The 21,699-nt window shown below is 41.8% G+C and overlaps 1 protein-coding gene across 1 annotated transcript in view; it reads left to right on the plus strand.

Annotated features, from left to right (window-relative positions):
- LOC310932817 (SH3 and cysteine-rich domain-containing protein 2-like) overlaps positions 1 to 17,683 on the plus strand; it is a gene marked incomplete at both ends in the record, with an annotated part of 30,649 nt that extends 12,966 nt beyond the window's left edge. Inside the window, 10 exons of the mRNA XM_083896183.1 lie at positions 899 to 1,247; positions 3,663 to 3,757; positions 6,745 to 6,829; positions 9,825 to 9,931; positions 12,337 to 12,406; positions 12,603 to 12,688; positions 12,781 to 12,869; positions 15,522 to 15,573; positions 17,241 to 17,378; positions 17,585 to 17,683. Of these exons, the coding sequence (XP_083752309.1) occupies positions 899 to 1,247; positions 3,663 to 3,757; positions 6,745 to 6,829; positions 9,825 to 9,931; positions 12,337 to 12,406; positions 12,603 to 12,688; positions 12,781 to 12,869; positions 15,522 to 15,573; positions 17,241 to 17,378; positions 17,585 to 17,683 (1,170 nt within the window). The remainder of the gene's footprint in view (positions 1 to 898; positions 1,248 to 3,662; positions 3,758 to 6,744; positions 6,830 to 9,824; positions 9,932 to 12,336; positions 12,407 to 12,602; positions 12,689 to 12,780; positions 12,870 to 15,521; positions 15,574 to 17,240; positions 17,379 to 17,584) is intronic.
- Positions 17,684 to 21,699: the final 4,016 nt, after the last annotated feature.

Consider the following 21,699-nt stretch of genomic DNA (forward strand, 5'->3'; position numbering starts at 1 on the left):
TGCAACATGACAACACCCTCGCACTGCTCTCCTCTCCTGCCGTCACCGCTGATGCATGTCAGTATAACAAATGGCTGCCCATCCTCCAGGAAACTAGCATCATCATCTGTCCGCAGAGCCGAAGGGAAACATTAGGAAACATGCATTTATCCAGCCAATCAATGCAAGATGGCTGCAGAGAGCAGGTCCTCCTACAGACATGATGGGTGCTGAATGATGTGATGTGTTGCTGTCTCACTGTTGGGCTTTGGAAATACACCGGCCATCAATCATTTACGTCCATTTGTTCAAACACTAGTAGCACAGCTGGTTAAGTCAATAGTTATAAGAGCAGGTATGCAATTTCATATGGTAGCCATGAGGACTGGCTCTGCAAGGATGGACCCATTGCCTCTGTATGCTTTGTGTGAGTCTGCCCAGAAATCAATGGGTCCAATGGGCAGGCTCCATCAGATTAAGAGGCCTGAGGACAGACTGTTCATACATGATAAGCCTGAACCGTGCAGTTTAATTACATCACAATAGCCATCACTACTCAAGGAAATGCCATCAACACAATGTAATGTACAGGTGTGGGTGGGCTGATATTGTTTAACTACCATGGGCCAAGTTCACAAGCAGATGTGCAATTGTCAGTAGTGCTACATCTCCTGGAACGTACAGCTTCTTTCATTAATGTACTGTTTCCTTATGAGGTTATATTGCATTTCATGAGTCACCCTCTTTCCCAGTGGTTTGCAGAGACGAACATAGTGTTTTGTTTATGGATGCTGGTATATTGCTTGTGCTGTCCTCGGGGCGTGCTGGACTTTTGTTATTGCTACTTTATGTGTCGGAGCATTCTTGCCTCTCTTGTGTTTAATCTCTCTCTGTCCCGTGTCATTGTGTTTGTGTTTAGCTCCAACGTCTAAAACGCTCGCTGTCCTTCAAGACCATCATGCGCAGCAACAGCGTGGAGAACTTCTTCCAAAGATCCTACAGTGACGCTCGCCTGCCCCCGGATTTCATCACCGACCCACCGCCTCCTTCTCCCCCTCTGCTCCCAGGATCGCCTCTCGTCGGCGACCGCTCACCGTCCATTTCGCCGTCTCTCAGCCCCAACCCCTCCATCTCCTCCCACTCCCCCTCTCTCAGCCTTTCCCCATCGCTGCCCATCAAGCCCCCGCGTCCTCTGATTACCCACTGTTTTCAGGACCATGTTTTCCGCAAGCCCACCAACTGCCAGCACTGCAAACACATGATAGTGGGTAAGGTGATGCATTTATCCCCTCTTTTTTTTAGGCTTAGGCTTATCAGTGGTTTTCACAGAATTTCTGGCCTCTGTGTCTTTGTTTCATTGGCTTTGCATCCAGTGCAAACTGGAAGCCATTTCATTGTGCAGAGGAAACTTAACATTTTCCATAGGGACAACGTTTTATCACCACAGCTTGATGTATACACTCAAAGCAAAATAGCAACACTTACACTCTTTCATCTTTAGCCATCAAATGACTATAGCTTTGGACAAACACTGTAAGGTAAAGCACATTATGGCTATGTAACATAAAGCTGGGCACAAGCAGTTTTCTCTTTATAGGACAGTAACAATACATTGTAAATACTGTAATATACTATAAGGAAAACGTATCTAGCTGTTAATAATCTGAATGACATACTTAAAATACAGTTGTTTTCATTTGATTTGAGATTATTTCTGGTGTATTTCTTTCATTCATTTTTAATAAATGATATTTTAAATGTGTAAGACAAATTTCAATTTGCCCGTAAATATGGTCAAATTCTGCTGTGTCACAGATAACTGTGTATAATTTTATAAAATGTCACTTATTTCAATCCATTATATAATACTTATAGTTTATTATAAAGATAAATAAATAAGTACTGCAAAGACATCACAGGTGACCACATCATGATCTGACAATATCGGTATCTTATTTCATGTCACAATATTGATATGATATTATTAATATGTTGCCAGCCCTGTCCAGAGCAGATCCAGTGCAAGAGACTCAACACATATTTGCTATTAATAATTTGTCACAGATTAGTGAAATATTTTTTGTTTTTTATAACAGCCCTCATACTAAAAATGAGCAGAAAGCTCTGTAAAGATAAAGTTAATTGAGTAATAAAGAATAATAATGTACGTATGTAATGGCAGTGAAAGGAAATATTGCATAAAAAAAAGACTTAATGCCTCATCTCACTGTCTGATTTATTGAAAATGAGATTCAGAAGCTGGACAGTGTGGGTTAAATTCAGCTCTCTTACCGTTTATAGCTTTAAAAAATGAAATTCGCAGGGGGGGTTCTGAGGTGCAGATGTAAATGTGCTTTCACGCCTGATTTGCAGCTTGTATGATCTACTAGCCACTGCTATTTTTTTCCTGCTAAATCTACTTCCTGTCACTATGATTGATTACAGAACCCAGCCTGCCTCTCTGCAGTTTTTTTTCCCTCATGCATTGGTTTATTTATGTCACACATCACCTTCTCTTGTTTTTTGTTTTTTTTTACCCTGCAGTCCCAAAACACAATCCAGTTAAGTTGGTGAGGGTAGAATAATTTTACCGCTTTAAAGTGAAAGCTGTGTTCTCACTGAGTTGGATTGACACGTGAGACTGATGGTCAAAAGACGATGTTTTTTTCTTCTTCTAACTAAGATGTCCATGAACACCTTTCTTTTGGACAGCACTTATACAACCTTGAGAGGACAGTCCATCCATCCATCATTCCATCTTTTACCGCTTTATCCTCCACATGAGGGTCGTGGGGTCGCTGGTGCCAATCCCAGATGACATAGGTTGAAAGGCGGGGTACACGCTGGACAGGTCGCCAGTCCATCACAGGAACACATAGAGACAAACAACCGTCTACTCTCACGGTCAATTTAGAATGTCCAATTTGCCTCATCCTCAATTCGGCATGTTTTTGGGGCTGTGGGAGAAAACCGGAGAAAATGGAGACAACACACACACACACACACACACACACACACACACACACACACACACACACACACACACACACACACACACACACACACACACACACACACACACACACACACACACACACACACACACACACGGAGAACATGAAAACAACATGCTTCTTGCAAAACCACTATACCAACCGTGTGGCCTGAGAAGAAAAAGTCATAACTATCAATTTTGGTCAGAATCAGAACGTGTGTAATCCTCAATTAATGCAAATCCAGGAATTTAGTTAGTCAATATTTTTCTTGGATAAAAAATGGGGCTCAACGCCTTAATCCTTAAAAAAAAGATTCAACAATCAACAGCACATGATAGTTTCAGCACATGATAAATGAAAGCAACTCCATGCTCCGAGGTGTTTAATCACTCCAGCACTTGAAAGTCAAGTTTGAAATGGCGAGGTGACTCGATTCCAAATCGATTGTGATTGAAATAATATATCCAGCTGGGTTCCAATTTCTCCGGGATGTTTTGAAAAGGCGGGAGCTGTTGACGATGAAGCTGTCAGTGTGAGCTCTGTGAGAAGTGCTTGATAGAAATGGGTAGTGCCTGATCACACCATCAACCTGAGCAGAGAGAAATCTGTTCGTACTTGTTGCGGATCTGCGTTCTGCGTCTCCGTTCTTTTTCCTAATTCCCCCTTTGTCTTTGTCGTTGTCCGCAGGAAACTCCAAACAAGCTCTGCGATGTAAAACGTGCAAGATGGCTGCTCACCTGTGGTGTACCTCGGAGCTATCGCAGCAGCTCTGTCATGGGAAGGTATGTATGCGCACACAGAATCATAGAATAGTTTTTTTTTTTTGGGTCATAATCACTGGTGCTGTGTGCGAATGTCTTGGTTCTCTCAACTTTGTGTCTGTCATCTGTGAATTTAATTTGTCAACATCTTTAGCGCCAAGAAGAGATGAGCTGTGGTGTTTTAACACGGCAGACACTGTCGGCAAATCGTGAATTTTGATTTGTTTTGACAGAATTGCACAAGGAAATGTTCAGTTGCAGTCTTGTAGTATTTTCTTCATAAACGGAGGTTAGCTTAGCCTATAACTATGTCAACTTAAAAGCACAAAAACAGTTCAGCTCTTCACCAAAGATAGAGATATAACAGCCATAGAATTGTAAGGATACAAGGAACAACGTTGCTAAAGAGGAAGTATACATCTTTTTTTTGCCATGAAGAGTAAACTTCTCTCAGAAACTGCATTGTGAAACACAAGTTTTGTCATCTTGTCTGGGTTCATTAGGCAATTTTCCTTGGACTTCTCTATTTGGGCTCTTTGTTCTTTATTTCCTTTACCTTGGGTTTTAGTCGTTTGTGTCTGGTTTTCTGTTCTTTGTTTCCTGTTTTATTTTGTAGTTCTTGTTCCATGTGTGTACCTTGTCAAGTTGTACTTCCTGTCCTATCTTCCCCCCGATTGTCTGTTCCGACCCTAATGTGATTCACCTGTGTTTGATTATCCCTATCGGAAAAGATGATGCTTCCCATTTGTGAAATCGCAACTAAGAGTGCGTTAGGTTCAAGTGCTTCTGTTGCTGGAGCGAAATGAAAAATGACTGACACATGGTTCACCCTTACCTGCTTCGTGGGTAAAATGTTTTTAATTGTTAATTCACCTGCTAGAGCATTAACATTAACATTTTGTACACCATCAAAAATCATTTCCCACTGGAAATCACAATGTGAGGGAGCGTTCATGTGCATTTTGCACATTGGGAACTCGTATTTAGCATAATTCCAATAGCACATGAAGGCAGCATTAGTCTTTATGCGCCCCAGTGCCTTTGTTGGTTCATTTGTTTCTGTTCAATTTTGTCCTGTTGCTCAGTTGTGTATGTGTTTTTCTGCTCCTCGTGTGAAAAGGTTTTCTTTATTCCTCCCTCTCCTTCTTTGTGTTGTTCTTTTTACCTTTTTGTGGTTTTGGATATTTTCATTTAAATCAGACGTCCTACTTTCTAAAGCACACTTTCAACAGCCACGACCATTTATTTTTTTTTAGTAAAAAAAAAACAAAAAAAAAACTGTAATTGCTATCGTTGTTTAAATATTCTGAGCAGAATTGAAGTTACCATTGGTAACTTTAATCCAAACCTGGATTGATTGGACTTGGAATTGGATTTTTACCTGCACCTTAAAAACATTAAATTGCCAATATATATTGGCCCAGTGTCAAGGGAGGACAATTTAAAAGAAAATAATGGAAACAGTTCCGCAAAAATGAAAATGTTAAGTCAGTCATGTGTCACATCATGGAAGCAGCAGCGTTTCACGTACACGAGTTACATGAAAAACACTGCGCACAATTATCCTGAGACATAGGAGTATGAGTCAGTCTTTCACAACATTTCTGCTATTTTTTGCGGTTTAATGTTAAGTGCTGACAGAACCGAACACAACATTTTAAGAATATCCACATGTAAAATGTTATTCATTGTTTTCCAATATGAATATCGGAGTTTACACAATGATCAGCCACAGCATTTGATTTTGCGGTTCTAATTTGTGTATTTTTGTTCTTATTCGAGTACAATGTGTTACTAAATCTGTAAAATCATTTTTCAAATCACAGATATTTACAGTTCCAAATGGGTTTGGCAAAAGGTATCACTGGATCGGATATCAGATAAAAATGTCAAATATTTGTTACACAGTTGGAGAATTGTTTCTTAGAAATGACTCGGCACAAAATGTGTTGTTAACAGCTTCATAGTTGGTCTAAAATGACTGTATCAGACTAATATCTGTATATAGGTATATATATATGTATATATATATACATATATATACATATATATAGGTAGAAACTTGAGTTTGTGATTTCGGTACCAAACAAAAAAAGTGGTATCATCCCATCCCTCATTCTGAATGAATTAACTAATTTGAAGTGTATAAAACACATAATAGATGCCGTATATTTACATGAAATACCATCAATAAATCTGCACACTGCCTTAGACTTTCATCACGGAAGCGGTGAGTTTTGAATTACGACAGGATTGAGTATAGCAGTCGGCAGATAATTGGGAGGGATTTCAGGGCCGGGTTTTGTGTTTATCCTGGAGCAGAGGACATTAGCATTCAACAAGAGGCGAGACCTTCTGAGAGCCTCTTGGAAAAAAATTTAAGAGCACTCTTTTAAAGCTGGCTCAGGAGCACAAAGAGAGAAAGACGGAGGGGTGCGGCGACGATAAGGTCAGCGAGGAGATAAAATGTCATCAGACCAGAATCTGGGCATCGTTATCCGATCAAAATGTGCCCTTTTATTACCTTTTGATCTGGACAATGTTTGTCTCTTCTTCAACATAATGTGACAAAGTGAGTGGCTCATTTGCAAGTCAAGGCAAAGACAAACTGATATCTCAGCCGAAACACTTACTGTGCTTAATTCAGTGTGAAATTGCATCCATGTGGACACACACACACACACACACACACACACACACACACACACACACACACACACACACACACATCCATCCGTGCTTGTGTGCATACACGTAAGTGCCTGAGTGAATTCATTGTTCCCAATTAGCAGCAAACAGAGCTAACACTTCGCGTTCATTTGTAACTTGATAGCAGAATTGGTCGCAACATGTGCAAGCGCCGTCCTAATTTGTTCTCCATTAATGTTCTTAAAACCACTACATGGAAACGGTTCCTTCAACGATTCAGCGTATGAATGAATGGATGAAAAAAAAACAACAACAACACAACATTGCTGTGTGTGTGTCTCTCTGCTCTCCTCCATTAGCCTGGAGTGTTCAAGCGAAACTTCAGCTCGCCGATGCTTGTCAATGACCAACTGGCTGTCGTCAAGGAAGTTCAGCCAAGCCAAGGTGAGGATACTTAGAGTGCCCATGTGTGTCTGCGAGTGTGTTCGAGTGAATGCATTTGGGTTTTTTTTTCTTGTGCTTTTGTTTTGTCTTTGTCGCTCTTGTCTAGCCTTTTGGTTTATTTTTAGACCTTTGTGTGCTTGTGCGTGTGCCGTAATAAAACCAGAACTGTCTCCGTCTCGCCTGACACCCTGAGGAGCGTGAAGTGGAAAAAGAGAAAGAGGAAGAACAAATTCAGCTTCTCTGGGAGGCTGATGGACGGTCTGCACCCTGAAAGTATGTGAATAAATATTTATAAAGTTCTAATGTTTATGTTTTCTTTCCATCTTTGTTTATGGCTTGCACTGTACAGTCAGACCAATGGAAGGTAGTAATTCATCGGCTGGTGTTACAGCATATTTAAGGCTTGGTAAACAATGAAATGCTACCTATTTGTTGATCGGTCATAAACAGGACACCACATAGCTGAAATGTCCTTGTCATTTATCGTTTCTTCTCATATGACCCTGCTGCTGAAACACAGTACAATCAGTCTTAGTGTATCTGAATTTGTTCTTCCTCTGACTGGAAGCTTGTTTTTTTTTTTTTCGCCTCACCCCACCTAACCTACACAGATCATCATTGTGTGAAGGTGACGCAGTCCTTCACCTCACATAACTGTGTATAATATTGTGATGCCTCGCTGAATCAGGGTTAGCACCTCAGGCTGTGACTTCCTTGTACTACCCATGAATCAGGGTGCTATTAACCTACAGCTCTGTCATCACCTCGAGCTCAGCACCACGATTGCCTGGGACTCTGCCAGGGCCAGCTGAGTCTGCAGCCTGCTAAGCTCACAGTGAAACACTGCAACGTGTCCTCATTACTAGGTTAGACAATAATACTATTTTATGTAAGGTCAAAAATTAGGTAGGTAGGTAGGAAGGATGAGGTACTGTAGGTAGATTGGATGAATTGGATGGGGTAGATAGGTAGGTAGGTAGGATGGATGGGGTAAGTAGGTAGGTAGTAGGGCTGAACAATTAATCAAAATGTTATCAAAATCGCAATACAGCCGGAGGCAGGAGACACAAGATTTGTGTCAAAATATCATTTTAGATTTTTTTTGTCTTGATCTATACACGTCTTTTTCTACAGACTGAAGAGAACATCTTTATTTCTCAGAGATTTTAAATGTGTATTGAATGAAAATGAGAATAATGATGTAAAAATTGCCATTCCTTCTGATATCGCAAATCATATCGTAACCGTGTTTCCTGTCAAAATGATTGCAATTAGATAGGCAGGTTGGATGGGTGAATGGGGTAGGTAGGTACATAGGTAGGTAGGTACGTAGGTAGAGAGGATAATGGATGGGATAGCTATGTAGGTAGGTAGGAAGGATGGATGGATAAATGGGATAGCTATGTAGGTAGGTAGGAAAGATGGTGGTATAGGTAGGTAGGATGGATGAATGGGATAGCTAGGTAGGAAGGATGGATGGATGATGAATGGGGTAGGTCAGATGGTTGAATGGGATAGGTAGTTTGGTAGATACGTAGGTAGGATGGATGGATGAATGGGATAGGTAGGTAGGATGGATGATGGGATAGGTTGGTAGGTAGGATGGATGAATGGGATAGCTAGGTATGTAGGTAGGAAGGATGGATGATTGGGATAGCTTGGTAGGTAGGAAGGATGGATGAATGGGTAAGGTAGGTAGGATGGATGAATGGGCTAGGTAGGTAGGTACATAGGTAGGAAGGATGGATGAATGGGGTAGGTAGGTTGGTATGTAGGTAGCTATCCTATGGGAATGGGATAGATAAATAACAAAAACAAAGCAAAAATCTAAATAACATGTAGACAATTGGGGGTGGGGGTTGACTTGGGATATATAGCTAGAAAAGAGGCAGAATAATTGAATAATAACATCAACAACAAAACACCAAAAGTTACGCACTGTATCAAAGCGTGAAGTGATATTTGGCACACAAATTAATTTCTTCTCTATTTGGCTAAGAAGGGATTAGGATTAGATATCCTATGGTATTAGGTAAAATTATAAAAGTTTACAAATCAGACTGCGCCTTCATTCACTGCATCAAAAGAGGCTCTAATCACACACATGGGGGCGATGGTTAACAGAGGTTTATAAGATATGAAGCCTATCACCCATAAAATTCTTTCCTCTGCACTAACAAACAAAGCTGAAGGTCAGTGTCTGTGTAAAGGAAAATAATTATATCTACAGCAGAGCCTTGATTACTCTCTTGCCTTGCTCTTTGCAGAAATGTAATCGCTACAGTCAATTGAAAGAAGAAATGAGCTGTGTCGCCACTAAATACTGTTTGCACAAAACACTTCTCACTGCAGAATTTCCCCCTTTTTTAGCGTTGCCGTTTAATTTTTCTTCATCCTTTCAGCATGAGCTTCGAGGCACTGTCGTCAACGCGAAACTGCAAGTTGTTGTGATTTCCTCCTCCTAGACACAAACACAAACATCTGCCCGTGCAGAGAAATCGCTCTGAACTCCTTTCAACGTGCAGTGACTTGGGTGGACAGGGAAAAAAAAAAAAGAAGAAAAAAAGGGGGCAGCAGAAAATCTCATTCCTGACTTCAGAAATACTCGGCCAGCACCGAGCACTTTCCATCTACACGAAATGTACCAGTGAAGGCTCTCTGAAGGATTTCCATATTTTAAGTCTCATCTCTCATTCCCTTTCGACTCGGCTAGATCTCCAGATACAGAATATTGCGGCTATTAAAACCCCGTCACATCACTTGCCAATCAGTGTGCAGTGTGAGTGTGTAAATTGACCACAATTTCTTGATGTCTCCTTAACTTCTGGCTGCTGTCCTCACATCCAAAGTGGGTCACTTTTGTCCTGGACTCGCGTAGTTACTACAGTTATATTTAGACCGTCTGGTCCCTGCAGATTGGCACGAGCACAATAATCACGATGAGAGATTTTAAAGCAGTGTTAGTCTTATGAATGTGTGTGTGTGTGTGTTTCAGAGGCCGTGCGGACGCGTGTCGACCCTGTGTATGCAGCCTTGCGTTACGGGACATCTTTGGGACAGATGAGCCGCTCCAGTTTGTCAGAGTCACCGACATGCAGCCTGGTATGACATCATGGGGGCATAGAGGAGAGTTGGACCCGTTGTGATTAAGGGAGACAAAGTTTTTTTTGCCTTGTGTTCATACGACAGATAGTTTAATCAAGCGTCACTCGGCGTGTTTGGGTGTCCATACACCGCACTCACACGTACGTAAGTGTCACTTTAACGCTTGACGGTGGGCGTGTCCAAGTTCTTGGCGCGGGAGTCAGCTTGCGGAAGTCAGAAGTGCAGTGGGTGTCATGGCAACGGTCACTTTGTAGCAAGGGTTATTAATGTCGCTAATGTAATGATGATGTGGTGTCTGACAGAACAAGACAAAAAAAAAATCTCTCTAGCAAGAGAGAAAATAACCTAGAGAGAGTTTGTCTTTAAGGTCCAGTGTGTTGAAATTAAATATACAATATTCTACTTTTCAGAATGTTTGTGTCAGTGGTTTAGTCCACATCAGGGGTCTGTAACCTTGCAACGAGGCTCTTCAGCGCTCTTTTTCTTTCAAAGTGAACACCTCTTATTAAGAGATCAAGGTGTCAAGGCGTGCTTTCATATTTTGTGCGTCACCGCCGATGTCCGCGTCAAATGCGATATTAAAAGTCCTCGACACACTTGTGTTTGAAGTGTGAGAAGCCATTACTGACACTTAAATGAAATCATGTGTACATGACGAAGTACACATTTGGAGTCCTGTCCATCTTTGGATCCACGTATATATGTATGTAAAGCAGGTTTTCTCAAGCATGAACTACCTAAAACGTTGCTTTATTTATTTGAGAGTGGGTAACTTTTAATTTCATTAGTTTTCCACAAATAAAGGAAGGCAATGAAATATCAACAGTTTTCTTTTTGCAGTTCTTAAATTTCAGAAAAGCATTATTTCACATATATAGCATGTTACTATCTTATATTTTAATCGGTCAAATATGATTCATTTGAGTAGAGAGGGGACAATAGTCCCCTAAAGGTTGTAATCCTAATCCTAAAGGTTGCAGACCACTGGTGTATGTGATATACAGGTACTATATGAATGTCTAAGAACATATATATCAACGCTGTCAGAACTCAAACAATTTGTTTTTCCCAATAAAAGGTGGGAACACCAGTCATTTTCATTTGACAACTAATTTAATATAATAAAATGTATCTTGCGCGCTCTGTTTTTGTCGGTAATTGCGTTTGGTTGTCTGGCAACCCATATCGCTTTTATGTGACAGGTGTCACAACAGTAGAGCACTAGTTTGTAGAAGTTTGTAATTGCTTTGAATTAAAACAAATCTTATAAGGAATTTTAAATGTACTTACGGCAAAGGTTTTACTTTACAGAGACTGTCTTCCTGAGCTGTCATGTCTCTTCAGCAGCCCTGCATGCACCTGCAGCTCTCATTCTGTAGTGGAAGCTTATTATGCAAACGAGGGGAGAAGGGCTCAGCCCAAGTAAACGGAATGCATAAACCAGTCAAGGCAAACCAGAAAGTGTTGTGTTATTCTTTCTGGTACGTGAAGGCCACTATATATATTCCCTGACATACTTTGGAAAGGGACGGGCGAATGGAGGAGTCCTACGTTTACTGCAATCTCACCAATAGAGGTCACTACTTATTACACACTGGACCTATAAATGCATAGATAGTCATTTGATTGGCTTGCACCTACGCTGGACCTATGGATGGACCCACAGTGGTGATCACTGATGCATCAACATAGTGAATGTGCAGTTTTTCAGTTAAAGAGTAGACCATGCACGTGTGAGTGAAGCATGCTCCAGTGCGCCTTCACCCACACCCGTCAGTGGTTCTAGTGTTTTTTTCATGACCGACCTAAAGCTGCTGTCAGTGAAATACTGCGCTAAATATCTCAGCCGTCGCTGATCTAGAGAGTTCGCACACTGACGTGAATCTCACTTTGTCCATTTAGAAGCGAGAACTGTTTGTCAGTCGACAGGCGTCTCCTCAGTCAAATGCATTCATGACAGGGTGCAGGGAGGAGAGAGTGGGCCATCAGAACCCTAAAGTCGTGTAAAATTGTTATTGTTATAGGTGCAAAAACATGTGACCCCCTCCTTTTTAGTATTTCAGTATTTTATTACCTTGTGTTTGTTTATCAGTGCGTCTAATGCTGATTTTCAGAAGATTCACGTCAAATTTTATTGTCTAACTCGAGCAAAAACTAGACATCGCCGACAGCAGCTTTAAACCATGTCTTCCAAGATGTTTTAATGGTGTTATAAATTACGATCCCTTCCTTTAAATGATGAATAATGATGTTTTAACTTGTAGTTGAACCTGTGGGTAAATCTCCCTGAACTAACAGCATGCAGAGCAGGAAGAGTTTTACTCCTTCTCTGACAACCTGTTGTTGATTTTTTTTTTTTTTTTTTTTTTTACTTCATTTACTTTTTTTTCTGCTTTGATAAGGATGAGGGAGGTGAGGAGAGGCAGCAGAGACAGTGCAGCATGGAGGAAGAGATAACTCAGGAGACAGGGGGTAAACACTGCCGTGTGTCTGTGTCTCCACCTGTGTGCATATGCATCTCTGCCCCGTGCCCGTGCTTATGTGTGTCCATGCGTGTGTTGCACGTCTGTCTGCGTGTGAGAGATTAACTGTGCCTTCTCGTGGAAATAAAATGACACCCCGTGAGTGCATATGTGCGAGTGCTAACAAGATTTCGCACCACCTGCAGATGCAGCCGTCCCTGTCGCTGAAATGGAGAAAGAGAAAGAGGAAGAGGAGAACGAAGGCCAGGCTCAGACTCCTGCAGAGGAGAAGGTAGCCGCTCTCTGTGCACACTGTCACATTACCTTGTTTTTCCTCCTCGAGCATGTACTTCTGTCTCACTGCCTCCACCTCCTTGTGTCCAGGTGCCCAAGCGCATTGAAGTTCACTCCATCCACACCTATGTAGCACTCTACAGGTTTTTGCCTCAGGAACAGAACGACCTGGAACTACAGTGAGTCAACGCCAAACAAACCGCCAACGTGCAAGCATTTTCATATCCATTTGTTTGTTTGTTTTCTATTGTGCACGTGCGCTTTGTCTGTATTTCCGTCCCTCCTCGTGTTTTGCCCGGGCTGTTGTTCCTGCAGGATATAAATGTCCCCAGCATCTGCAGAGGAGTTTGCCGGGGGGTGCCCTTAAGGATGCCTAATTATAAACTCATAGCTCGTCACTGTCCCCCCCGCATACAGCTAGTGACTGAGCTGCGTTCCCAGCAGGGGAGAGGATAAAAGACACTGAACAACTGAGAGATGAAAGAGGGGACAGGCATTAGAGGAGACGGCACGGAACTGAAGATTACCGTAGGCAGGGAGGAGGAAGCAGACACAGAAAGCAAAGTAAAAACCTCTACAAGACATGTGAAGAGAGGAGGGACAGAGCTGTAAGAAATGGGCAGGGTGTGGAGTAGTGAGTGTGCACACGTGTGTGTGTCACCCTTGTGTTTTTTGTGTGTGTGTGTGTGTGTGTGATAAGGGACAGCTTTCACTAAGGTAGATCCACTGATTTATTAACATGTGTTAACAGCCATCTGTGCTGCTAGCTGTGACTGCATAATACAGTGTGCATGAGACACTGACAGCATAATGTGTGTCTGTCTAAAACGTGACTCGTCACAGTTTGACCAGTGTGGACTGCAAAGCATAAAACTGTACAATATTAATAAGACAGAGTGTATGTATCCATCCTTCCATTACCTACACCACGCACCCTTACCCTTGAAAGAGCTGGAGCCAATACCAGCCACCATCACAGGGTCAACCATTCGCACTCTTTTGCTCACCTATGGGAGAGCTTTGAGAGTGACAAATGTCTGAGAACTCAACTGTTTGACCATTTCAAGTCCTTGTCAAGCCTCAAGTCCCTGTTAGCTGACTCTATTGACTGTGATCCCATCCACACGAGAACAAGCTTAGGTGAATCATTAGAAAATCATTTGGCCTTTGATCAAAGCAGAATCAACATTTTTGGGAGCTCTAAAATAAATACAATTGTTTGATTATTTTTTTTTATTATTATTATTGCATTTATGTGCATACAACCATTTTGCATCTTTGGGAAAATGATGATTTACACTTCTGCTTCCATTTGCTCTCGCTATCGTCCTCATTGTTGTCTTCTTTTTCTTGTGTTTGGAGTTATATTTCCCATATATCCCCTTTTTTCTTTCTTTCATTCCCCTGCTTTGGAATGACTTACCTGAAGATATTAGGCTCGCAGATGCAATGAATTCTTCTAAATAACTTCTTATATTCCATTTGAGCAGGCTTAATTTGATGTTGTCCCTTGATCTTTCGCTTTCATTACATTTTATTCATTTTGTTGCTTATTTATTTTATGCTTGTATTTGCTCTGGTTTTGCCGAGAGAGAGAGCACTTCAGTGTTTTTTGTGTGTGTGCTTTGGCAGTCAAAGTACTTAGTAACTTAGTAAACGTGTGTTTTAAGAGGTGGTATATCAGTTTATTTCTCATTAATAATCATGTTTCAATGTCATATGCCAAATTAAACTGGCCAAAACAACAAAAAAAAAGATCTTAAAATAATGACTCAAGTCTGACTCTAGACAGCAGAGACCTAAAAAGACAGGTGTTAGTGTAATTCAGGTTAAGAGTCTTTACATTACAGTATTTAGTTGGACTCTGGGGACAATCCTTAGTGAGCAGAGTAATTAAGATATATATATATATAGGTCGTATCCTAGTTGGGAAGTTTTTGTAACTATACAGAAACTCTATGTGTGTGTGTGAGATGATCATGTGTGTGAGGGGCATTTGAGGATGCAACATACAGAAGTGCAATTGGGGCAGCAGCTCCTCACTGTATATCTAGGACAGTGGGTAGAGAGTGTGTACTTGTATTTGTTACCGAATTAGGAACTTTTTTTTGGCACAAGTACTAACCTTGTCAGTAACCTGTAGTCGTCACGGAGACCAAAACCAGGTCCTTATGTGGCAGAACTTAATTTCTGAGGAACTGGTTAATGTCCTCAGAGAGATAGTGCTTTGTTTAATCTGTCCAAATGAATGCAAGTCAACATTCATTGTACAAGGTACATTGTTACCTTTTGAGGACCTTTTTTTGTCAAAAACACTGACTTTTTCTCATTTATCGGTTAAAGATAGGACTTAGATGTGAAGTACAGAAGGTCAAAGTTAGTGTAAAGTGTATACTGGTTATGGTTAAGGTCGGTGATAAGGTTTTGCTTCAGCTGTCTAATGGGATGGATTCCGATGCAGAGTTCTTCCTAACAAGAATAGCTGTGTAAACCTGTGTGTGTGTGTTGCACAATGATTAGCATGCAGGCCAGGTTGGCGACAGCTCAGGTCCAGCCTTCATTATGGCAGAAGGCACTACAGAGTCATACATCATGTAGACCTCATGACTTTGCTATCAGCTGCCCGGTCTCGTCTGCAGAGACTCATCCCCGTTTGAACCTCTCCACACCTTTGTGACTGTGGCCACTACCACTTGAGTCGGATCATGTCATCTTTTTTTTCCTCTGCTCACTCTCCCCCGAAGCACTCCTCCTCCTCCTCTCCACCTCAATCACGTCCCCGTCTGTCCTCTTTCTCATCCTCTCTCTCTCTCTCGTCTTATCTCCTTCAGTCCCGGTGATCGGGTTCAGGTCACGGACGACTCTAACGAGGAGTGGTGGAAGGTGGGTAATATATATTTTTTTTTATGCAAGCATCTGTGCGTTATTATAACTGTGTATACAAATGTACAGATTGTCATGATTGCGCATTTGTTCATTCACATCTATGGTGAGCCTTTAATTCACAACACCTGCTCCACATTCGCCCTGTAATAAACATGAAAGCAGCCACAGACCGAAATAGAACACAATTTCCTCAGAAAATTAACTAAAAGACTTTAACATAATGATCCTGACTGTTCTTGCAACCTCAAAGAGGTTTTTAATGAGTCTTTAGTGAGCTTCACTTACTCCCAATGGAAATAAACGTGCATCTGTGTGAGTGTGTGTCACAGACAAATGAAGATGCACAATGCTGATGTGCAAAGTCGCTCTACCTTCTAACAGTGGTCCAGTGTTTGTTGCCCAAAGTGAAGCAGCAGTCATTTAACCATTAATCAAATGTACTGTCGTCCCATGGAAGCTTTAAATTATGTATAGTTTGGGAATCGCTTCAATAAACACATCAACACCTGAGGCGCGGGGTGATGAATAATGAAATATGGCTGCATAATGATGTTTGCTCGAGCTCCACTATTTCACCAGAAATATGGGCATAATCTGACGGCTCAGATTTCCCTTTTAAAGCACATTTTCACGTTTGAAATAAAACTGTGCACGGTTCATTTTGATGGGTCACTGACTCGTAATAAAGAGAACGGTGCCTCTTTCAGTCTGCACCTGAATCGTCGTCCTTGCACTGTGTAAGAGGAGCGTATAACTTCATAATAGGCAGCCACTCAAACTGTCAGCGTCAGACCCAGCAATTTCAAGAGTAATTCTGAAGTGAGATCGGGGGGGGGGGGAAGGAAAGCAGAAATCTGCTTTGAATGTGGAGTGCGTGTAAAGGTCATTTATGTGAGTTTTCTCTGCCACTAAATAGTAACTTGCAAAGAGGTTAAGTCATCTTTGCATTTAAAAGGTGAGGCTTTAACAAGGCCACAGTGACAAGACCATAGATCAGGGCTATTCAACTAAAATTTGCTGGCCCAGAGGGCCAGATTTTCGGAAGGCTGTCCAGCCAGTGGGCCGGTCAACCCCTGTACTACTATTTCCTGTTGCATGTGAACAAATAGATGCAAAATGTTATAAATTATTTAGCACCTATTTATTGAAATGGCTGCTAGTTTTGTGATAAAAAAAAAGGGTAACAAAGCCATCAACATTCAGGTACAATACAATTTGCCTGTAGTGCATAAAGGTTCCACCAACATTCGGGTGAAACACAATTGGCTCTTAGAAAATAGCCAACATTCGTGAACACAGACCTTTCATCCTCCCCGCCATCATATGGGCCTTAAGTTGAATAGCCTTGTCATAGACTGTATATGAAAATTAACATAGTTTTATGTTTGAAATGAGAAGCCCAGGAGGTAGGACAGAAGTAGTGTAGAAGTTAGCCACCAGGGGGCAAAAACAACTTGGTTAGAAGAGAAGACTATGGGAAATTTAGCAGATTCAAAAGAGTTATTCGCATTTTTATTATTATTTTATTATACCTTGATTTACAAAAAAAAAAAACATTTGTAATCTAACATTCCATCCTCTACAGTCTTGTCAAAACAAATGAACTAGATAATTTCAGGTAGATGACAGCTGATTGCTGCACTGTGCTCCCTGCGTTTTTCCAGGGAAAGAGCGGCGACAGAGTCGGTTTCTTCCCCGCCAATTTTGTGCAGCGGGTCCGACCGGGAGAGCGAGTGTGGCGGGTCATCCAGAACGTTCCCTGCAGTCAAAAAAGAGGACACATGGCCGTCAGGGAATCTCAGGTACAAGAATGGTGTTGTGCTGTTTTAATAGAACTGCTGCTGCTAATAAATGTTCACATTTGCACATTTAAGATAATGATTAGTGTGTCTAGTCACATCGTTCTCTGCCAGATTTATTATGCCTGCTGGCAATGCCCTCAATATCCACCAATGTTCTTGAACATTAATGAATGTGCCCAAAGTCTGACTCTGCCTCCTCCCGTCAGATCTGTGTGGGGAAGCAAGAAGACGGCGAGGTGTTTCTGAAGCTGAGCAGTGGGAAGAAGCGGGGACTGGTCCCAGCTGACTCCATAGAGGAGATCTGAGCCTCATCCCTGCCTTTCATTATCCACTTTCCCTTGAGACCCATCTTCAAACTATCGGCCACTACCCCCCCCCCCCACCCCCTCGCTTCGCCTTGCAAGACAACAGCCACAGTCTAACTGATTTAAACCAAACATAGAAAACTGGACTGGACAGAAAGCACAAAGATCTGGAGCCACAGCCCCCAGTCAACACTGGTTTTTAGATTCAATGTTTTGTTGTTAGTTTTCAATCAAGTTATGCCTCACTTTATTACTGCACTGTTTCTGTAGTCCCGCTTTAGATGAATCTTTTCAAGTGCAAAAAAACACCAGACCAGAATTTGCTGGTCCTCATCAGAAGACGTCTACTTATTTTGTAGGAGGCTGTGCTTTGTCATGGGAACACAACGGTTCCGTCAGTGTCCTTTTCATGTTTCTACCCACTCCGTATGTCTCATCCCTGTGTTCACGTGTCAGGATCTGTGGCCTGGACACTGATATCAGCTTCGCGCAAACTGGTCACAATGCTGGCCAAGGACAACGACTGCCAGCCAGAGAAAGATTGTTGTTTTTTCCCCCATTCGTGACAGACGAGCAGAATTAGATGGAAGGATCTTCAGAAGAACTGCACTTGCCAACTTCTGAGGACAGAAATAAGGACATTTTCAAGGGAAAGTTAGAAGATGTGAGGACCCTATTTTCAGAGGAAATCAAAACTTTTATCCTAACGTTTCCAGTGTAAAGTTTCAATGAATATGTGGTGCAAAAAAAAAAAAAAAAATGCGTAACTGCCTTGAACATTTTTGACTCCCATGTCCCATAGAAAGAAAGTTATTACACAATGAATTTTATCTTTTCACTTCTGAAAGGAACTCAAACTTCTGGGATTTTCTTAAAGATGTACTTTTCCTTATCTTTTATGGTTTGGCGTTTTCTTGTCTTGTTTTCAACAAGGGAGATGATGCAGGAGAAATCGAAAAAGGAGGAGAATAGATGCCACTATACTTCAAGGGTGCCCCCCCCCCTTTTTTTTGCAGAATGATTGTGACCACAGAGAAAACACTGTCGACATCCCTCTGACTGCAGCATTTACTCCCGTTTACACATAAAGGAGGCTTTTGCCGAGAGCAGCAGTAAGTGTTGTACAGCATTTTAACGTGTTCACTGGAGTTCAAACAGCAGGGAAATAAAACTGAAGACTGTCTGCCAGGAGAAACAAAACAATAACACGATGGGTAGCTCTCTGACCACGACAAGGAGTACAAGTTTCCTTGGCAGCTTGGAGCAGAAAATGTGAAAAACAAAAAAAGAGGAGGGGGGGGGGGGGGGGTGCAGTTAGAGCAGCGTGAGGAACAACACGAGCGCAGCTATGAGTCAGTGTGTGTGTGTGTGCAGGTAGTGTTGTACCCGTGGGTTCACGAGTCATCATTGATCAAATGTCAGCCTGTCAGCTCCATCTTACGCTCCACGTTTGGCCTCTCTGTTATTGATGTGACTGGTCCATTTTTGACATAAAGCGAAGCGAAGGCATTTTATTTTTTCATGCACGAAGGAACGAGTGTGACGGTTTTAGACATGCGGTGATTCATACATGCATTATTTATTTTTTATTTAATAAATGTCTTTCCCTGGGAGGAGAAGTACTCACTTCTGCTTGTGGAGGATTGCAAAATATTAGGAAAATCATTTAAATAATTGAACTCATATTTCTGCTTTTAGATGAAAATGTGGGGCTGAAATGATTCCCCTTAAGCCAAAATGTTACGTCGCTGGTGTACAAATAAGATTTTCTCCTTGTGATAAAGACAACAGCAGTTTATTTTTGTGTCATCTGAACACTTTGCCCTTCTGCTAAGTTGACTCTTCCTCGTGACTGCTGTCTTGTTCTTGCAATTTTACTCCACCATCAGACAGACTCTGATGGTTTGTCTACAGTGGCATTAACATCTTCAGAGCAAAACTGGATTCATCATTTTATCCATGTTCTAGTTTTTACACAGTTTGTTATCTCACGTTCCACCTAGTTTTTATGTAAAACCACCAATTGCACCGCTGGGGTTTCAAAATCTCTGTGTTTGTACATTTCCTGAGCCTAGAGTCATTGGTCAGCCACATACCTCAATAAAAGATCTTTACAAAACGCTGCTGGTCCTTTTTTAAAGTAGACATTCTGTATTATACCCTATTTCTCCAAGTTAACCTAGTTCCCTGGTATCCTAATGAACTGTAACTATAAGGATGAAGCATCACAGCAGTTCAATCATCCTGCCAAAACCACCCTGTTCAGAACGCTCTGTTTTGAGTGTCTGTCTCTTTAATTGCAAATGAGACACAGGAAACTACGTCAGCATCACTGAGGCTCCGGCAGCTAACAGCAGTTGGAAAAGCCATCATTTGCCGACTCTAGGCGGCACATTGTCGTCATGTATAACATGCATCCACTGGACACGTAAATCCTCTGAGGCTGGAAGTTTGTGTAGAACTCTGTGCTGCACTGTGCAGCCAAGCATAGAGCAGACTTCCTCTCTTCCTGACACTATTGCCCTCGCCTGCACTCTCGCGTATTTTAGGGACGAAGCGGAGCTCTGCGAGACAACAATTCCTTCTGACGTCACAATGAGTGCAGAGGTCAACATTGCATGTTTTATCTCCTGTATTAGACCACAAAAACATGAGTGAGTCATCTTTTTTCACACTTTGCCTACTCATGGGGCCTCCAGAGTCCCAAATATAAGTATTAAAAAAATATTAAAATGTGGATTTTGCATTATATGTCCCCTTTAATGCATGCATACGGTCACATGTTCCGCACGTTGGTGTTATCCTACAGCTGTAGTCAGACTGAGTTCACAGATAACAGGGAGCTCCTTAATAACACACAATTTAATGGCAAGAATTGGCAGTGGCGTCCTTGCATAATACACCACCCTCCGTCCACAAACACACACGGCGGTGCACAAAATGATACTCAAATCACAGCCACTAGCAATATAAATAGCATGTAATGGCAGTGCTGGAGGGAGATAAAGCCAGGGCTTTTTATATAATCATACACAGCTACATAAAAAGAGAAAGTGTTACAGTGGTTAGTAATGTTGCCTCACAACAAGAAGGTCACCGGTTCATATCCCACTTTAACCAAGGGTCTTTCTGTGTGGACGTTGCATGTTCTCCCCATGTGTACACGCAGTCTCTCTGAGTTCCTCCCATAGTCCAAAAATATGCAGATTAGGTTAATTGGACACAAATTGAGTGAATGTTATTTGACTCTGTGTTGGCCCTGTGATGGACTGGTGACCTATACTTGGCCTTTTGGCCCTTTGTCAGCTGGGATTGGCTCCCGCCCCCCGTGCGACCCTCATTTGGAGGATAATGCAGTAGAAAATGAGTGAATGAATGTTATTCACTCACTCAGGTTGCAGATAACAGACAATAACTGATCACATCTGTTGCACTAAATCAGGGTTTCTCACTCCTGGGGAGCCACTGTCCTGCAAGTTTCAGAACACACCACCTTCTGCTGAGCCTTGCTTTGGTTTGGTAAAGACATATAAATAAAATAAGAAGTGTGACATTTCCAGTGGAGTTCCTACCTTTTGGTATTTGTGGTCTGTTCAGCCTGGTGTGGGTTCTTGCTCTGGTTCACAGTTGGTGTGGTTGGTTATGAACACGATGAAGCAAGTGGATCTGAGGCCGTAAGAAGTGACCAGTATGTGAATGTGGGCGCATCATTTCCCAAAGTCTCACTTTCTGCTAGAATGTGTTACATAGCTGATAAGACACAGTTGGAGCAGATGCAAGTGAATGACAACAGCGATAGTAAACCTTTGGCTAGAAATGTTCTCTTACACTCGTGCTGCTGAACTTACTGGTGTTTTTAACAATGAATGAACGACTGCAACTTATCTGTGTACGTCGCCCACCTAATAAAGTGGCAGCGGTGACGACTGGTGTGGTCTTCTAGCCCATCTTCTTGAAGGTTTGATGTGTTGTGCATTCAGAGATGGTCTTCTGCACACCTTGGTTGTGATAAGTGG

The sequence above is a fragment of the Microchirus variegatus genome, assembly GCF_963457635.1.
Source record: "Microchirus variegatus genome assembly, chromosome: 10".
NCBI classification, from domain to species: domain Eukaryota; kingdom Metazoa; phylum Chordata; class Actinopteri; order Pleuronectiformes; family Soleidae; genus Microchirus; species Microchirus variegatus.